The 20,069-nt window shown below is 44.6% G+C and overlaps 1 protein-coding gene across 1 annotated transcript in view; it reads left to right on the forward strand.

The window, feature by feature from the left end:
• Nucleotides 1–20,069, forward strand: part of PTEN (phosphatase and tensin homolog) — a 259,068-nt gene that overhangs the window by 208,203 nt on the left and 30,796 nt on the right. The window contains exon 8 of the mRNA XM_033941236.1: nt 19,648–19,875. Within this exon, the coding sequence (XP_033797127.1) occupies nt 19,648–19,875 (228 nt within the window). The remainder of the gene's footprint in view (nt 1–19,647; nt 19,876–20,069) is intronic.

The raw sequence follows: 20,069 nt of genomic DNA on the forward strand, positions 1-20,069 counted from the left end.
GATAGGGGCTGACTGCATTAAGAACATAACATAAGAACATAAGCAGTGCCTCCGCCGGGTCAGACCATAGGTCCATCCTGCCCAGCAGTCCGCTCCCGCGGCGGCCCAAACAGGTCACCTGTCTGAATCACCAGAAGGGGCCCCTTGCCATCTTGGTTTCCCATTTAAGTCCTAACCCTCCGGTCTTGCACATGCACGACCTGGTTGGGTTTCTATACTTTTTACCTGGATACCTCTCTCAGTATCCCACGATCCCTTTATCCCTCAGGAATCCGTCCAATCCCTGTTTGAATCCCTCCACCTATTCGCATGTTTGGCGTTTAGGTAATTCCACACCAACTGTACAAATTTTCAGAATGATTCCCACCTTGCCCTCTCCAATTTCAATGAAACTTGGCACATAGATGCTCTGGTGTGAAAAACTAAGCCTCGAAAACATGAAATTTCATATAGTAAGAGGTGCCTAAGTAGAGGCCCTAAAATTTTTGTGTGTGTCATATGAAACAAATGGGCAACTTCAAGGACCTCCTGTACACAGAGTATTGCTAACATCAGCCTGAAATTTAATCTACATGTAAAACATTTTGTACTTAATAAGCTTTTAGAGATTCAAAAGTCTAGGCTAAGTTCTCTTCTAATATCTCAATGTCAAAGTTGGCCAAAAACTCAATGTGCTAATTTTTGGCTTCATCTTTGGGGTCAATCAAAAAAGATATCTTAAGGCTGCAATAGATACTTGAAAAAGATATACAAAAAAAAAGCAGCAGTGCCAATCATGACCAATAGGATGCTAACACATTAAATACCACAGTGCTCAGGATGATAAACACACTCAAACAACAAGGATAAATAATAATAATGTGTTGACATATCCTCACTGCAACTAAGCTAGCATGAAGGGCGGTGAATAACCACCGTTCCAGTGCTGGTTAGATGGCAAATGATGAGACAAACAAGCCTCATGTAAGCCCACACACCGTCATGGGATACGTCATCTGTGCTGTGAATAATAGTGCAATAAAGCAATTTTAAATATAAATTTAAGTGCACCAAATTAACACCAAAGCAATATGGTAGTTAATACACACTTTAAAATGTGAAGCTCCTAATGAGTCCTGGCCCCTTCCGTAACAAACAAGCACTTAGTATCTTTGGGGGGGTGCCATAGATTTGTAACAAATTTAAATGGTTCCTTCTCGCTTGGTACACTTGCTCAACTACTGATTTTTTTTCTTTTTTTTATCATTTTACACAAAATTATCAAGCATAGTATGTTGTACAGAAAGATTGTAGTTAGGAACAAGAAAATACATTTATAAAAAGGAGAAATATAACATATTCCCCTTACAATATTTAGTAATCAATAGTCCACAATTATCTATCTGTGATCCAAGACTTTCAGAGAGTGATATTAATAATTAAGAAAGAAATCATTTAAAAAGTAAACGAAAGTGACTGAAGTTACAGGGAGTATTCTAATCATGAGTCAGTTGTTATTCCAGTTGTTCCACCTTTCTCAAGACGTTTCAAAGCTACAAAATTTGTTAGGTGTGTCTGATCAAAGAAAACATATTTATCTGGGCCATAAAGAACAATACATTTACAGGGAAACCTAAAAAAAAACTTCCCCCCCCCCCCCCACTGAAATTACACCTGGTTTCAATAACAAAAACTGGCTTCTCCGTTTTTGAGTCTCTGGTGACATCTGAAAAATCTGTACTTTCTGCCCCAGAAACTCTTTAGTTCTATTTTTAAAGAACATTTTCATAATCCAGTTCTTATCTGGTGCCAGTGCAACAATCGCCAATAATGTTGCTGGTGTGGCCAAGTCTTTTGTAGAAGTTTCCAATAAAGTGGAAATATCTAGTTGTGGTTCCTGCTGTCCTTGGTTAACCAGTTGCTGCTCCGTATTTATTTCTAATAGGCAAATAGTATGCTTGAGTGAAGGGTAGAATTAATTCCTCAGAAACTGAGAAAACTTCTAGGGGACATAGAGAAAACCCTAGGGAAGTTTAGTAACCTCAAATTATTGGCTCGGTGGCCATTTCCAGTTTCCACCTAATATTAACACAGTCTTTAACCACAACTTCCTGTACCTGTTTGACCTCAATTATTTCAACTTCATTTTTCTCCAACATTTAGTTCTTGTTTATGTATTTTCTTTTCCATCTCGCTAATTTGTGGGTTCAAAGTGTTTCCTAAGTTAATGACTAAGTCCCAGAGAGACTCCATAGTAATTTCAGTGGGTTTTTCAACCACGAAAGAACTAGTCTCACCTCCCAAAGTTGTAGTTTGTTGGTCCTGTTTTTCCTCCCTCTTCTTCGGTGTTCCAATCGCCATATCTCTCTCAAGACTCAAAGGGTCTTTCGGGATATCCGTCTCCAAACTCCCAGATGAACGAGCCTCCCGGGTTGCAGACGCTTTCTCATTGGAGGTGTCTGATTCACGCGGTGAGCTGGTGCACTGCGGTTGGGGGGGAGTGTCTCTTACTTCAGTGCTCAGCGTGACCTCTAGCCCAGGGATCCCTTTAGCAGTGTCACTCTGCGTCGCCGGGTCCAGCGTTGACTCCCTTTGAAGCCGATTCAGGAGCTGTTTGATGGTGATTGGGGGGGGGGGTTTCAGGGTGCCGCGAGGCTCCCACAGCACTTCTCCCCCTCCTTTTTGGCACGAAACAAGGTAAAGTTTCCAATTTTTCCCCAAGCGCTCGAGAGCCGCTTCCAACATTCAGCCACTCGCGGCCATCTTGGATCAGCATCCCTGGAGTGTCTGCAACTACTGATTGTTATTCATCAGTGAAAATTTCAAAGCTTCTTTCGATTATTTGCAAAGATACTGTAAGTCAAAAAGGAGCAGCAAGAATATTAATAACAAATTTTACCCATTTTTGAAGCCTTGCATTTCAGTTTTGACACCAGTGATCACTTTGGTTCAAAAAACATTGGATAGAACAACTTTTTTTCTACCAGATATCAAATTTTCAGGAGAGTGTTTTCTTGTATAGGGAAGAAATTTGCAATTGAATTCTGGTAGTCACAGCAGCGTAACTAACTATTTAAAAGTATTAATTGTATTTGTCATTGGAGGGCTCTTCAGATATTCAAGTTGAACTATGAAAGAACTTTACACCACACATAATTTACTTTTTATTTTAAAACTTAATTGTGGCACAGGGCTAAAAATTGCCAGGCACTGAGAATGTTGGTTAGTAGTAAAGCAATTGTGTTAAACATACTACATATGCATTTAATAGTTATTAAAATATTGTCAAAACTTGCATTGGTTCATGGTGGTTTAACCACCACTAGTTTAGTCAAACTGACAACCCTATCACCAAGAGGTCATGCCCGGCAAGTCAGCCATGTCAGCCAGGCAAGTCAGCCTGGCAAGACTGCCGGCAAGTCAGCCAGGCAAGTCCAGCCATGTGTGGGAGGGTTTCTTAGCCAAGATTCCCAAGCCTTAAGTGGGTCTTTTTATGGTTCCCAAGCCATAGTCATACTTTATTTATTGCATATTGTTATGAAATTAATCTTCAATGAGTTAAATTGTTGATTCTGTAAATGTGTATTGTTGACCAGTTGGTGCAGGCAGAATTGCAAAAATGTGGTAGTCTTGTACAATCCCGCTGGAGTCTGAACTATTGGGTAGTACATCCATTCCAGCCTTGGCTGCAGAACTTAAAAATAACACCAACCCCTCTGCAAGGTCACCTATGCAGCCACTACCCTTGAAGTTCAGTTTGATTCTGCAGCCTTGCTGAGAACTTCTAGTATTCTTCTGCTTGTGATTTTATTTCTCAATTCTTAGTCTTTTATTTTCTTCGGTACCGCGGGTTTGCCCTCGTGCTGCAGATCAACTCTGTGCGCGTGATCCTTTGGCGAGAGATTGCAGACATTTGTAGTTTGTCTGCTTCTAGAGGGTGCTCTGTAAGCCTGAAACTGCAGTAAGTCCTCTAGATTGCAGATTGAATCGGGTTTCCAGGTTCGGAAGCCTTCTCTCCCCTGGTTTGTCCGCAAAGTGGTAGAGCGCATGCTGCTGCAGTTCCGAGGAGGTATGCCGGGATCGGAAGCGCGCTGCGTGTCTTCCCTGATTTCCCTGAGGGGTCCTGGTGGTCATAATCTGAGGTAACAGGGAAGTTGAGGCGGCCAGAAGATCTGAAATATCCAATTTAATCAGTTCCTGAGGTAATGATCTCTCTATGCCTGTACTGTGTATTGCTGGCTGCCATTGGAATGCATTGCAGCACATGTCTGTGTGCTCAAATTGGGGTTTGGGGGTTTTCCCGGCATGCCCTGGTCATCCCCCCAACCTGTAAAATCCTAAAATCACCATTTTTAGCATTTTCCTGCGTTTTTAAAAGCTGTTTTTCTGTCAAAATCGGCACCTGCAGCGGATATCTTGGATTTTCTTAAAAGTTTTTAAAAGTATATTTTTTGGTCTTAGAAGCTTTGTTTTAGCTCCAAACTTCACAGATGGCCACCTCAAGACAGGATGGTATTCATGCCTTAGATGCAGCAGATGGCGGCTGGATTTGTGGCCGTTTATCCCGTGCGCCGCAAGCCACGAGGGGGGAGTGAGATCCCGCGCTCCCCGCCTCCTGAGAGGCCCTAATGCCCTTTAATTCCACCGGAGTCGTGATTACTGCATCTAAGGGCGCCTAAACTTGGCGTGAATGGCATTTTTGTGAAACGCATGCGCATTTTCGGGAAAAAGTCTCCTCAGTCTGCTAATCATGTGAGATCTGAGACGTAAAGAGCAGTTCCAGCTGCCGGTGCCTGTTTTTCACCAGATTTTGGAGCTCTGAGGTATCTGACTGTTAAAAAAAAAAACAACAACCCAGGAGTAAAAGGGGCTTTGCCGGTTTCTCCCACTCAGACTCCAGTACAGCAGACTGTTCCACTTTTGGATGCCAGCATGACGATTTGTTCCTTTACTGGGGTACCAGAAAGCAGGTGGCTCGTCCCCCATCCTTGCTTCCGCTTCGGTGTCTGTGCTGTTCCTGTCGCCTGTTTCTTCGGCGGAATCAGCAGAGGTGGCTAACTTAGCGGACCAATGGGTTCCAAGTCCTTACAGATCGCCAGGCGGAGTGCTGGCTCTTCAAGACTAGCCGCCTGCCCGTCTTTATTTTTGGGCTACTGTGAACACAGAACTTAGTTTCAGACCATGCGGTTCCGACAGAATGTACAGTTTGGAGTTCCATGCCTCCCCTGTCTGCCTCCTTGCTGCAATGCGGTTTTGGCGGAAGTGCTGTTAGAAGTCTGGGAGTCCCTGGATGGTTTCCTTATCCTTGGACTTGGCAAAGTTGTATCCCATGGCATCGGACTTCAACTAGAGACTGGTCCTGCTGACGATGGATTCAGCTGTGGTTCAGGTCACTAAGCGTACCTCCTTTTTCTCAGATGGAGGGATTGTCCTACAGGAAGTTCAGGACTGACAATTGCATTTTGATCTCCAGCGTCGTTCTGTTTCCGCTACAGCAGGAGGGTGAGCTGCGGCGGCCACTTATGTGTGGCCTGGGAATGTCTGAATTTCTTTGCCCAAAGCACTCTGTAGCATCTTGAACTAAGCTCGGAGCTTCTTCAGGCTCCGCTCAGCGAATGACTTGGATTCACCAGTGGTTGGGTGCCACTTCAGCTAAAGGCTTAGTGAGCAGGTTCCTTTTCCGTGTTCGCTCCTGTTTGGCCAAGGTTTGGATGACCTATGGCCAGTGTTCAGGTCTGTAGCCTGAGGTGCTCCCGGGCTCTAGACCTCATCCGACCAGGGGTGTGGGACAGCCAGATTTTCATCCCTGCCAGAGTTCACCGGACCCCCGGCGGCGGGACAGCATTTCGGAGCTCTCTCCAATCCTAGCTTTGGAGGTGCAGCACGCCCACAGTTCTATTCAGGGGCGGCTTTCAGCCTTCCTTTCGGAATGGCAAATGGTAATCTCAGCCCAGTGAGTCCTCGTGCTAAGGAAAGGTCTTTGACTACAGTTTTTCCGGCCTCTGCCGGAATTCTTGTCACCTCCTGTGGGAATTCCGGACAGGACCAGCCAGGTGCGAGCCACGGCACACAGGTTACTGGATCAGGCAGCTATAGAGCCTGTCCCAAAGGGAAACTGGGAAACCGGGAGATACGCCATTTACTTCATCATGCCAATGAAAGAACTCTGAAGATTGCTGACCAATTATGGACCTGAAGGCAGTGAATGCCATCCTTTAAGTTCCACGTTTCTGGCTGGAAACGGTGTATTCAGTGGTGGCGCCTGGGGAGTTTTTGGCTTTCTTGGACTTCTCGAAAGTGTACCTCCACATCTTGATTTTTGTTTTGTTTTTTCCGGATCATCGGAGGTTCCTGAGGTTGCATGTTCTCGGGAGGCACTTTCAGGTCGCAACGCTGCCCGTCGGGTTGCTGTCGGCGCCCAGATCATTCATCACAGTCATGGTGGTGGTGGCGGTTGTCCATCTGTGCTCGTTGGGGGTGCAAGTCCATCAGTACCTCGATGGCTGGCTGATCAGAGCTCCCTCTTTGGTGGAAGGCCCTTGGCGGTTCGCCAAGCAGTGACTGCTGGACAGTCTCGGCTGGGTGATCCATCTCACGACGTGTCGCTTCGAGCTGCCACAGGACTTGGAGTATATGGGGGGTCTGGTTCCATGTGAGCAGGAACCAAGTGTTTCTGACTGACTCCGGGATGATCAAGCTTCGGAGTGCAGTCGGGACATGTTAGTAGCTCCAGCCCCGACAGCCTGGCAGTATCTGCAGGTATTGGGACTATTGGTGGCGACCATAGTTGTGATCTGTGGGCAAGGGCTCCATTCTCTTCAGTTGTTCCTTCTGTCATAGTAACATAGTAGATGACGGCAGATAAAGACCTGAATGGGCTATCCATTCTACCCAACCTGATTCAATTTAAATTTTTTTAATTTTTTCTTCTTAGCTATTACTGGGCAAGAATCCAAAGCCCGGTAGAATCCTCAGTGAGATGTGCTGGGGTGAAGTTGCCATGCTTAGCAACGACTCGCAGCTGTATGGTGGTGTGGTTGATCCTGGTTTCTCTGTACAGAGGACTACCTCTGCGCGTCTTGGACTGGTGCCCCTCTCGAAGGACGCGAGTCTCTCCGGTTGGGGAGCAGTTTGCCGGTCTTTGCCAGTCCACTGTTGGTGGACTGCGTTTGAGAGCCGATGGTTAGCTAGAGATGTGTATGGTCTGTCTGGCCTGCGGCGATTTCAAGGGATTCTCTGCATATTCTCGGACATTGCGCCGATGGTTGCCTATGTCATCTTGTCAGAGGGGCAGGAGGAATCCCCTGCTGAGACTAGAGGCTTGGATGCTCGTTGCCTAGGCAAAGAAGCGTCTGATGGCCTTGTCCTCCACTCCTGTGGACTTCCTCAGTTGTCAGATTCTGGACCCAGGAGAATGGTCTCTATCCGGGCTACCGTTCGAAGCCATGTTTCTTCGGAGGGGGTCATACCGCCTTCGATCTAATAGTGTCTTCAGGGAACCGGAAGGTGGACAGGTTCTTCAGCCACTGATAGGAGGTCGGCAAAGCAGGGCTCGGCACTCTGGTTCAACCATGGACTGATGGGGCACTTCTGCATTGCTTTTCCCCGTGGCCTATGATAGGGTGCGTTCTGGGCCGGGTGGCATCTCACGCAGGTCCGGTGTTCCTAATGGCCCCGAACTGGCCTGGCTGTCCTTGGTACGCAGACCTAATGTGGTTGAGGGATCTGTGCCCGATAGTCCTTCCAGTTCCGGACGGCTTGGTCTTGCAACCTGGGGCTGTACTTGAGGACTAGGGGCTTCTCTTCTGCTGTCATTGCCACGTTTCTTCATGGCAACAGGAATTTGATGGGATCAGCCTCCGTAAAGGCCTAGAGGTGCTTTTCGGCCTGGTGTGCAGCAGTTCACGTGGATCCAATGGCCCCATCGGTGGCGCCTGTTCTGGCCTTCCTGTGGGCTGGCCTCAGGAAGGGTCTGGCAGTTTCTTCTTCCAGGTCCCCATTGTGAGACTGTTGTGTTTGGGTCCCTCTTCTCTCGGGGGTTCTCTGGTGTCTTCCCAAGATGTTGTAGGCTTCTTATGGGGGGGGGGGGTGGAGGCTGCGGCCTCCCTTGCAACTGCCAGGTTCTCCAAGGGATCTGCGTCTGGTTCTCCACTCACTGGCTCGTCTGATCTATGAACCCCTTGCTGGGATTTCTCCAAGAGATGTTGCCGTCAAGACTGATTTCCTCGTTATGGTCGCTTCTGCTCAGGGTCTGTCGGAGCTTCAGGCTATGTCATGCTGGGATCCTTTTCTCTGTAGATTTCCAGAAAGTCTTTGACAAGGTACCCCATGAACGCCTACTTTGGAAACTGAAGAACCATGGGGTGGAAGGGGACGTACACAGATGGATCAGAAATTGGTTGGCGGGGAGGAAGCAGAGGGTAGGAGTGAAAGGCCACTACTCGGACTGGAGCAGGGTCACGAGTGGTGTTCTGCAGGGGTCGGTGCTTGGACCGCTGCTATTCAATATATTTATAAATGATATAGAAACAGGGACGAAGTGCGAAATAATAAAATTTTGCAGATGACGCCAAACTATTTAGTGCTGCTCGGACTAAGGAGGACTGCAAAGAATTACAAAGGGACCTGAACAAGCTAGGGGAGTGGGCGATGAGATGGCAGATGAAGTTCAATGTAGAGAAATGTAAAGTATTGCATGTGGTACAGCTATACGATGGGAGGTATGTTATTGACTGAGAATACCCAAGTACGGGACTTGGGGGTAATAGTGGACAAGACAATGAAGCCGTCGGCACAGTGCACAGCGGCCGCTAAGAGAGCGAATAGAATGTTGGGTATAATCAAGAAGGGTATTACAACCAGAACAAAAGAAGTTATCCTGCCGTTGTATCGGGCGATGGTGTGTCCGCATCTGGAGTATTGCGTCCAATACTGGTCGCTGTACCTTAAGAAGAATATGGTGATACTCGAGAGGGTTCAGAGGAGAGCGACACGTTTGTTAAAGGGTATGGAAAACCTTTCATACACTGAGAGACTAGAGAAACTGTGGCTCTTTTCCCTGGAAAAGAGGAGAATTAGAGGGGATATGATAGAGACTTACAAGATCATGAAGGGCATAGAGAAAGTGGAGAGGGACAGATTCTTCAAACTTTCGAAAATTACAAGAACGAGAAAAGCTGAAAGGGGACAGATTCAAAACCAATGCTAGGAAGTTTTTCTTCACCCAGCAGGTGGACACCTGGAATGAGCTTCCAGAGGGCGTGATAGACAGAGTACGGTATTAGGGTTTAACCCTTTCAGGACCATAAGGATCGTAGGCCAATTTTTGTGGTTTTGACAACATTTTTATGGTAAAAAGGGCTTGCAGATGCCAAAAAATTGATTTTTTTGTGAAATATTTTTTTTTTTTTTTTTTAAATCAAACTTCTGGCTTATGGACAGTGTGTCAAGTGAATCTTCTCGTCAATCTGGCAACGACGCTAATGAATGAATGTCGGAACCAGTTTGTTTACATAAAGGCAGTATCATATGGAATCCGTACATATCAAATTTAGAACTGTAGACTATCCCAATCAAAATTTATAGGATTTTAAAGTTATGGGACAAATATGTCCCTTGGTCCTGAAAGGGTTAAGAAGGAATTAGATAATTTTATGAAGGAAAAGGGGATAGAGGGGTATAGATAGAGGACTACTACACAGGTCCTGGACCTGTTGAGCCGCTGCGCGAGCCGACTCCTGGGCACAATGTACCTCGTGGGCTGCTTGTCATGTGGTCTCGCCTGAGGAGATTTGTCAGGCGGTCACGTGGGTTTCCCTTTATATTGTTTTTATTGGTTTTACCGGCTTGATGTGGCAGCTATGGGTGTTGCAGCCTTGGCCCTTCTCTTCTGGCGGCGGGCTCATTGGGCCTCCCCCCCACCCACCCCCTCCGAGATTTGAGACTGCTTTGATACGTCCCAATAGTTCAGGCTCCGGAGGGATTGTACAAGAATGAAAGATTAGGTTTCTTACCTCTGCTAATCTTCCGTCTTGTAGATATCCTCTGGAGAGTGAACTCCCGCCCATCTGTTTTGTCCAATTCGCAGGTTGCCTGCTAGTAACTGATAAGTTGGCTTTCTCTCTTTGACCAGCCTTGCTAACATTTCCCCGTGTGTCCTTTTATTTAAGCTTATGGGGTTTTAGGGGTCCTGGGATGGTGCCCCTTCTGCTCTTTAGGCTGGGTCTTCTTTAGTGACCTGTTCCTCAGTTTTGCAGGTGAGAAATGTTTCAATTTCTTTTTATCCTAACTTAGCCTTTTATTGGCGGTTGTTGATTATGTATTTGGTTATCATGAGCAGCATTGATTTGTATCGGGGAGTCTCCACACCCCCCTCTCTTTTTCTTGTGTTTCTTGTTTGTATTAGATACTCCTGGCTTTGCTACCTACTGAACTTCAAGGGGAGTGGCCGCACAGGTGACCTCGCTGAGGGGGGTTGGTGTTATTTTTAAATTCTGCAGCCAAGGCTGGAATGGATGCACTACCCGCTAGTTCAGGCTCCAGATGAGATATAAAAAAAGTAAGATTAGCAGAGGTAAGAAACCTAATCTTTCATTCAGAAATCCAGCAAGTGTCCTTCCTAGGAGGCCAATAAAATGAGTGAATTGGTCCATGAGGATGCATGAAATTTGAGTGCATCATGCTCTTCAGTTGATGTCTCGCAAATGTTTCCCACCCACCATTTGTTATCATAAACACATGCTATGTATTGACCAGGTTGAAGATTTTCTTTCTTTAGAGAAGCATTAACTGGAGTCATCCAGTGAATCAATAGTTGCAATGAAAGAATGAATGAATGAATGATGAATAATCATTTGATACTCAACTCACATGTATCTTATGTATCCCATCAGGGATAAACTGATGATTTTCACAAGTTCCAGCAATTGTAGAGGCAGTTCCAAATATTATTTCTTGATTAAGTCTAGTAGACTCAATTTCTTCTTTTGAAACAAATAAAAATTTGATTTTTGTCAAATTTTGGTGACAAAACTTAAACAGGTCACTTGGTGAAAGAATTTGGTTTTCTTTTGGCCTTGTAAGCTTGCACGTGCTTAGACCTCCGTTTAAAAAAAAAAAAAAAGGATTCTGGTGATAAAAGCCTAGGAGGCCCTATGGCACAGGCCTCAGTGGAGGTTGATTTCTGGGGCTGGCCACAGAGGTGAGGTCTTCCTGTGGCTCTCGGTCTCAGGTGAGCTCTTTCTATGGTTCTCGGTCTCAGAGGTGAGATCTTCCTGTGACTTAAGTCACAGAGGCGCGATATTACTTTGGTTTTGGCCTCAGTGATAGGCTATTCCTGTGGCTTAGGCCTCAGTTTACGCGATATTGCTGCGGCTTAAGGCCTCAGATGAGACGTGTTCCTTTGGCTTGGGCCTCAGTAGAGGAAGATTCCTGTGGCTCAGTTGAGGCCTCAGTTGAGAATTATTCCTGTGGCTTAGGCCAGTGTTCTTCAACCTTTTTACACCTATGGACCGGCGGGAAAAAAAAATTATTTTGTGGACCGTCAAACTACTAGGACTGAAATTTAAAAACCCCATTTCCGCCCCGTCTCTGCGAGTTCGGTCCTCGCAAACCATCTGATTCCATCCGCACAAGCCTCAGTTATGATTTTATACTGAATGTATTTTATTAAAAGTATAAAAAGAAACAATATTCTGTACAATTGTCATTTTTTAAATATAAATAATACAGAGCAAGGATCAACAAAACCCCTGTCTCCCCTCCCCTTCACATATATCCCCTCTACTATCAAGAAAACTGGATAAGCCAAATTATTACAGAATGCTACACAGAAATATCATGCTAACAGAATACCGCAGTCACACATAGCAGGAATAGGGTTAGGGGAGTGCAACTAGGGCAATTGCCCCCCTGGTCAGAAAGAGCCCTAAGCCACTGCCTGCACTTTGCAGTCCTCAGTTATGTCTAACACCAGCTCTAGCAGGATATATATTTCAAATATGATATATTCTAATCACAAAATAGAAATAAAATTATTTGTTTCTACCTTTTTGTTGTCTCTGGTTTCTGCTTTCATCTTCTTTTCACTCTCTTCCTTCCAGCATCTGCCCCTTCCATCTACTGTCTGACCTCTCCCCCTTCCATATGGTTATTTGTCTTCTTTCTATGCCCCTCTCCCCTTTCCATCCAGCCTATGCCCCCTCTCTCCTTTTTATATGATTCATTCCAGCTTCATTGCTCTCTCCATTTTTATCTCTCCTACACCAGATCTAGCATCTTTGTTCCTCTCAATTTCTCTGCTGACTCCCCTTCCCATCTCATTCCTGTCTCTCCCCTTCCCCTCCTCTAATCTCCCTGCCAGCTGTTTCCTTCCTTTTTTCTTCTTCCTTCCCTCCTCCCCCTGTCCAGCAGTAACTCTCTTCCCTTTCCCTCCTCCCCTCCCAGCAGCATCTCTCCTTCTCCCTCCCTCCAGGTCCAGTAGCAGCTGTCCCTTTTTCCCCTTGACCAGCAGCTTCCCAGACTCCTTCCCTCCTCCCCTCCCAGCATGATCTATCCTTCTCCCTCTCCAGGTCCACTAGCAGCTGTCCCTTTTCCCCTTGCCCATCAGCTTCCCAGACTCCTTCCCTCCTCCCCTCCCAGCATGATCTATCCTTCTCCCTCTCCAGGTCCAGTAGCAGCTGTCCCTTTTTTTTCACCATGCCCAGCAGCTTCCCAGCTTCTAACAGTGGCTTTCTCCCCTCCCTGCAACTCTTCTTACTTGCTTTCTCCCCTCCCTGCAACTCTTCTTACTTGCCAGCGCGGCGATTCAATATAGCAGCCTCGGGTCCTTTGTTGGGTCGCACCGCCTCTGAGGAAAGCGGAAGTTGCATCATCAGAGGCGGCCCGACTCAGCAAAAGTTCCAAGGCTTCCTTCCTGAATCGCTGCGCTTGTAAGTAAGGAGAACCGCTGGGAGGGGAGAAAGCACGCTGTCTGAAGCTCCCCAATATCTCTCCGGCCCTGCGCGAACTACAGCTCCTCGATCTTGCTGGTCCTGCGCAGACCGGCAAGAAATTAAAGATGTTGATCTCGCCGGTCCTGCGCGGACCGGCAGGAATTTTCTGCGGACCGGCGGTTGAAGAACTGTGGCTTAGGCCATAGAGGTGGGTTCCTCCGGTAGCCTAGGCCTCGGGGGTGCAGTCTGCCTGTGGCTGAGGCTGCAGACGAGGGACCTTCCTGTTGCTTAGGCTTTTGAGGTGAAGTTTGCCTGTGGCTGAGGCCACAGATGAATAATGTTCCTGTACCTTAGACCTCAGAGGTGATTTCTTTCAATGGCTATGGCCTTGGAGGTGGGGCCTTCCTGTGGCCTAGACCGCATTTGAGTGAGATTCATGGGGCTCAGGCCTCAGTGAGGAAATTTTCCTGAGGTTTATGCCTCAGATGAGAAATGCTTCTGGGACTTGGTCCTCAGTTCAGCAATTTTCCTGTGGCTTAGGCCTCAGTTGTGTGATATTCCAGTGGCTTCAGCCTCAGTGGAAGGAGGATTCCGGGGGGAGGGGCAGCTCAGGTCTTGGTGGAAGGAAGATTCCTGGGGCCCCGGCCTCAGGGGAAGAAGGTTTCCTGGGGCTTAGGTCTCAGGGCAAGAAAAGTTTCCTGGGGCTTAGGTCTCAGAGCAAGATAGATTCCTGAGGCTCAGTCCTTAGGTCAAAACATATTCCTGGGGCTCAGGCATCAGATGTAAGACGCTCCTGTGACATGGGATTTATTTGGGGAAATTCTCCTGTGGCTCAGGCCGCAGTGACTGGCCGATTACTATGGCTCAGGCCACAGCAGCAGGCAGACTCCTGTGGAGTATTTCTTTTTTTTTTTTTACTCTACATGCTTCAGCTGGCTTGCAGCCAGGTCGGGTAGCAGCGGGCGGTTAATTGGCCCTAAGGGCGGTCGCTCATGGCCTTCCCTCCCACTGCGGATCAGGGGTCGCTGTAGTTGCAGCTGACGACGATGCTGCTGTCCTTATTTCTACTTGGATGAGGGACGCCGCTTCCGGCAGTACTGTTTGCCATCGATAACCGGCCGACCATGGTTGCTGCCACACGAGCAGTGGGTTGGTCTTGGCTGGGGAACCATTTCACTTACGGCCTGGTGTACCTTGTTTGGTCCCAGCCGGAGGGCAGTTAAGCTCTGGCTGATTGCGAGCTAGTTGATAGCTCTCAATATCGCTCCGGGTTATTCTTCCTGCTCCTTCTGGGTTCATTCATGTGGAGGACTGAGCTGGCGGTTGAATATCTCAGTGTCTGAAGCTGTTACTGTTTCTCCTTGGGACGCTGGGACAGGCACTTGTCACTTCGTGACTCGGGTACAGAGTAGTGTCTGGTTACAAGGGGATGCTTTGCCTCTCCTCTGGCATTATTCTGGATTGGGGTCAACAGTGTGGTCTCTGGTGTCCTAGGGACTTGGTACTTGAGAGGGCTTCAGTCAAATGGGGAATCTTCATTGATCACAAGTCTGGGCGGGCTTCCCTGGAACCTTCCGAGGGAAGTAGGTCTAGTTTATGATGAGGCTCATGGGGTTTGCCATCAGCCAAAGACCATTGCCAGACATGTTGGTTGCATTCCACAGGAGGTTATTTGAAGCCTGATGATATCATTAGCAGGCTGTTTTGCACTCATACTATTCATGGTAGGCCACTGTAGCTGGGGTTTTCCGCAGCATGGTGCTCTTAGACAAGGATTGCTCCTGCTCACGTAGGCTACTACTGTATGTTCATAGGATACGTACTCTCTGAGTGTCGTATCTCCTTAGACATGTGCTGCAGGGCAGGTTTGCAGTTCACTTGTTTATTTCCCTCCCTACATTTGGACTCCTTTTGTACATCCCACTTGTCTGGATTCATCTAATCTAATCTAATCTAAATCTTGGGTTTATATACCGCATCATCTCCGCAGATGGAGCTCGACACGGTTTACATGGTTAGGGAAGGAACGGAACTCCAGTGGAATTATATAAGTATGAGAGAAGAGAGGTTGGTGTGAGAGTGCCAGGAGCGGGACGGGGTTACGTTCTGGAGAAGAGCCAGGTCTTCAGATGCTTACGGAATGGTAGAAGAGGGCTCAAATTGCGGAGAGGGGAAGGGAGACTGTTCCAGAGCTGAGTGATTCTGAAAGGGAGGGAAGAGCCAAGTTTACCAACAAGGGAGATGCCTTTTAAGGAGGGGTAGGATAGTTTTAATTTTTGAGTGGATCTAGTGGAGGTTGGATTTGAGGAATTCCAGGATAGAGGGATAAAAGGAGGAAGGATACCGTGGAGGATCTTGAAGGTTAGGCAGGCACATTTAAAGTAGACCCTGGAAATAACGGGAAGCCAGTGGAGTTTGGATAGGAGCGGTGTGACATGGTCAAATTTACTTTTTGAGAAGATAAGTTTGGCCGCGGTGTTCTGGATTAGTTGGAGTCTGTGGAGGCTTTTCTTTGTTAAGCTTAGGTAAATGGAATTGCAATAATCCAATCTGCTGCTGATGACAAGGAATGTAAAATTATGTCCTTATCTGATAATTTTCTTTCCTTTAGTCACAGCAGATGAATCCAGAGCCCCACCCTGTTGCGTGGTTGGTCGCTCTCAGGAGCGGTCTGGGCTTGCCTTAAGGCTAAAATTGCAGTCTCAAATTTGAGGCATCAATGGTTCCAGTAGTGCATGTGACGGAAGAAGTTCCATAGGTGTCCTTTGTCTCATGTGTTTAATGCGGTTGAGTGATTTATGTGATTTACTTTTATATGCCTTTTCAACTGCTTTGAGAAGACTTATACTGATTGGCCAGGAGGAGGTGTATCCAAGATATATCCGAGGTCAATTCATTTCTCTCTTATCTCCCCCTGCTGTTTGATGGACGTTATCCCACTTGTCTGGATTCATCTGCTGTGACTAAAGGAAAGAAAATTATCAGGTAAGGACATAATCTGTTTTTACTTGTAGTGGGTGTTCGAGGACAGCAGGCCAAATATTCTCACATACCCTTCCACCTCCCCTTGGAGTTGTATTTTTTATGATTTTTTAAGAGACAGGTCAATCGACTTTCGCATGTTAGACAGGAAGGTACCTATGCATGTATATTGCTGCTAGAAACATCCATATGTGAGAATGTTTGACCTGCTTTTCTAAGAGAATGCAACACCTGTTACAGGTAACTAACTTCACTTTTATCACATAAAAGGATGCATTTTGGACTATTGTATTACACAAAATAAGGAGTGGGATTGCCCTAATAAGACTGGTGAACACAATCTATTGCGTTAACGTCCTTTATTCATCCAATGGTTCAATGACTTTATTCATCCAATAATGACTCTGCATGTACATGTTTCGGCCAAAAAGGCCTGCTTCAGGAATCTACAAATATACACATACATAAATGAATTAAAAACATGAAAATGCGTCAGATCATAAATATAAAAATTTGAATATAAATAAACACAAATACATACAATCACAAATCTAGCACCTTATGAATTAAAAAACAAACTCAGTGGCATGTAAAAAAAACTAATATTGATGATACATATGAACAAAACCAACATAATAAATAGATATGTTTCATATACGTAAATCAGTACTTTGAGTGTTCAAATGACATAAGATACTCATAGGAACTATAAAAATATAAACATATAAAATAAAAAATAATTTAAACATATAATAATAATTGGAACATGCTATGTTTACTGTATATGGAATATCAAAAAACTCAATCATAAAAAAAAAACTTTAAAAGAAAATAATGTGCCAGAAGAGAGATCAAAAAAAGATAAAAACTAATCAATCTAACAAATGGATAGAATTATACATCATGTATTGGAAAAGTTGAATAGACCCAGGCCTGATTGAGTTTTTAATATTCCATATACAGTAAACATAGCTTGTTCCAATTATTATTATATATTTAAATTACCATATTTTTCGCTCTATAAGACGCACTTTTTCCACCCTCAAAAAGGGAGTGGAAATAAGGGTTCGTCTTGTGGAGTGAATATCCCCCCCCCCCATAGGCAGAGCCCCTACCCCCCCCCCCCCCCAAGGTGCCTTTTTTTTTTTTTTTTAAGTCCGTTGGAGCTTTCCTTGCTCCTGCTTGTCTCCCTCGCCGGATGGCTCTTCATCAGTTCAGGCAGGGTGGTGGGAATTTTTTTTCTTGGGTTTTCCTCTATAGGTGGGAGCGTCTTATGGTCGAGTGTCTTATAGAGCAAAAAATAGAGTATTTTTTATTATATATGTTTATATTTTTATAGTTCCTACGAGTGTCTTTTATCATGTCATTTGAACACTCAAAAGTACTGATTTACTTATTTGAAACATATCTATTTATTATGTTGGTTTTGTTCATATGTATCAATATTAGGTTTTATATGTGCCATTGAGTTAGTTTTTTAATTCATAAGGTAATAATAATAACTTTATTTTTATATACCGCTATACCACAAACAGTTCAAAGCGGTTTACAGAGGAAGAGACTGTATACAGACAGTGATATAACAAAGCTTTTCAAAGTTACATTAGTATGTTAAGATACATTAGTATGTTAAGATTGGTCAGATTTATCTGGAAGTGGTCTGACAGTACATCAAGGCAGGAGTGGGGTCAGAGAAATTTATCAAAGAGATAAGTTGACTTTCTGAAAGTTTGATAAGAAAGTACGTTTGAGATAAAGTTGGTTAAACATTTGTTCCATTTGCTTGCTTGGAATGATAATGTTCTGTCAAGGAATCTCTTGTAGACCACAGTCCTTACATTGTGTATACAGGTTGTGCCTGAAAATTTGAAATGATGAGGCAGATAGATTGGGGATGATCCTGTTATGGTTTTGAAGCAAAGGCAGGCAGACTTATAGATGACCTTGCTTCCACAGGCAGCTAGTGTAGGTTTTTTTGTAATACGGGCTTACATGGTCCGTTTTCTTGAGGCCATAAATGAGACAAACTACAGCATTTTGAATGATTTTTCAGTCGTTTGATGGTTTTCTTGAAAGATCCCAAATATATAATATTGCAGTAGTCTAAGATCAGAGATTGGACCAGCAACCGAAAAGAGAAGAAATCAAAATAATGTTTAATGGTACAGAGTTTCCATAGGGTGAAAAACATATTTTAACCTGAGCGTTAGTGTGGTCTTCAAAAGTCAAACTTTGGTCCAAGATGACGCCAAGGATTTTGATTGTAGGGTTAATTGGGTAATCTGACCCATTTAGTCTCGGAGAGGTATTTGTGCTAGTGTTGTGATTGTATGTATTTGTGTTTATTTATATTCAAGTTTTTATATTTGTGATCTGATGCATTTTCATGTTTTTAATTAATTTATGTATGTGTATTTGTAGACTCCTGAAGCTGACCTTTTTGGCCGAAACATGTACATGTCAAGTCATTGAATTATTGGATGAATAAAGTCTTTGAATAAAAGGATGTTTATGCAATAGATTGTGTTCATCAGACTTAAGACAATTCCACTCCTTATTTTGTGGATTTGAGTTTGTGGATTTGTTTCCTCTGTTTTATTCCTGGACTATAGTATTACAAATTGTTTGCTGTAACTGAATTCATTAAAACCTAAATTTTTGTGTATGGTGACTTTGGTGATCTTTTTCCAGTGATGGTCAGATTAGAGTATTTAAACTTCACATCTTATTTTACTTACCATCACACAAGTATTTTTTAAAATTCTATCAGATGCATTATCTGTTAAGGCAGTGTTCTTCAATTGCCGGTCCGCAGAAATTTCCTGCTGGTCCACAGGGCCGGCATGTGCATCGAGCCCCAGACAGTGCTGTTCAGCCACCGGTCCACGGTGCAATCGATCCAGCGTTGTCTTGCCGGCCTCCCTCTTCCTCAGTGCTGCAGTGCATAAAGCCGTGGGCAGAGGCTCCTATGCGCGTCCTGTGCCTGAACCGGAAGTCTTCTATCTGACATCGCAACTTCAGAGGGAAGGCTTCCAGATGAGGCTTGGGACGCTGCCCACGGCTTTGTGCACTGCAGCACTTAGGTAGAGGGAGCCGGCCCGAAGATAACACTGGGGTGCGGCATAAAATGGCCAGGCAGGAGTAGGCCAGAAGACACAGCATGGCAGGAGGGAGGGAGACAACAACGGTAGGGGGAATGATTTTATTTTTGAATTTAGTAATTGATTTACATCTGCTGTTTATTCAGGAAGAAATGCATTTGTTTCCTCTGGGGTTATACTGCATGCAGAGTCTTGCATCTTAGGGTTTGTTTGTATATATTAGTACTTTTCGTTTTTGGTCCCGTATTTGCATTGGGTTATCTGTGTTCTGGTAGGAATGAATATTGATAAGCATAGTGTGCTTTGTGTAGTTTAATTTTGTAGTTATCCATTATGTGTTGTTAATACGATTATATTGTGTGTGAGTATATCTGGAAAATGAATGGAAAAAATGGTGTTACAATTAGTACTATTATGGGGGTAGGGTCTGGGGTGGAGATGGGCGGGGTCTGGCCCATGACTTAGCCCAGTATTTTTCAACTGCCGGTCCACAAAATAATTATTTTATTTCTGCCGGTCCATAGGTGTCAAAAGGTTGAAGAACACAGTGTTAAGACACCATGTCACTCCGATTTTGCAAATTAGCAAAAATAACTTATGTTAGTAAATCTCAAAGGTTTAAAATATTTTTTTTTTCTGCTTTTATTTTTTAGGACAAAATGTTCCATTTTTGGGTAAACACATTCTTCATACCAGGACCTGAAGAATTCTCAGAAAAAGTAGAAAATGGGAGTATACTTGGAGAATCAGAACTTGATGGTATTTACAGTACAGAGCGCTCAGATAATGATAAGGAATATCTTATTCTCACATTAACAAAGAATGATCTAGACAAGGCAAATAAAGACAAGGCCAATAGATATTTCTCTCCAAATTTCAAGGTTAGTAAATTCAGCAAAATAGTTTGAATTGGTCATTTAAGAAATGTTAAGTAAGTACTTATACAATGTAACAGGGATAGGTCAGGAGGCTCATTAAATCTACTCAATTTCCTTCCAGGTGCGATATCAGATCAGTTTTGCCTTCAGTTTTTGACAACCAGAAATCGTGTTCTTCCCATAGTTTTTCAATTTTT

This window comes from Geotrypetes seraphini, chromosome 4 (assembly GCF_902459505.1).
Source record: "Geotrypetes seraphini chromosome 4, aGeoSer1.1, whole genome shotgun sequence".
NCBI lineage: Eukaryota > Metazoa > Chordata > Amphibia > Gymnophiona > Dermophiidae > Geotrypetes > Geotrypetes seraphini.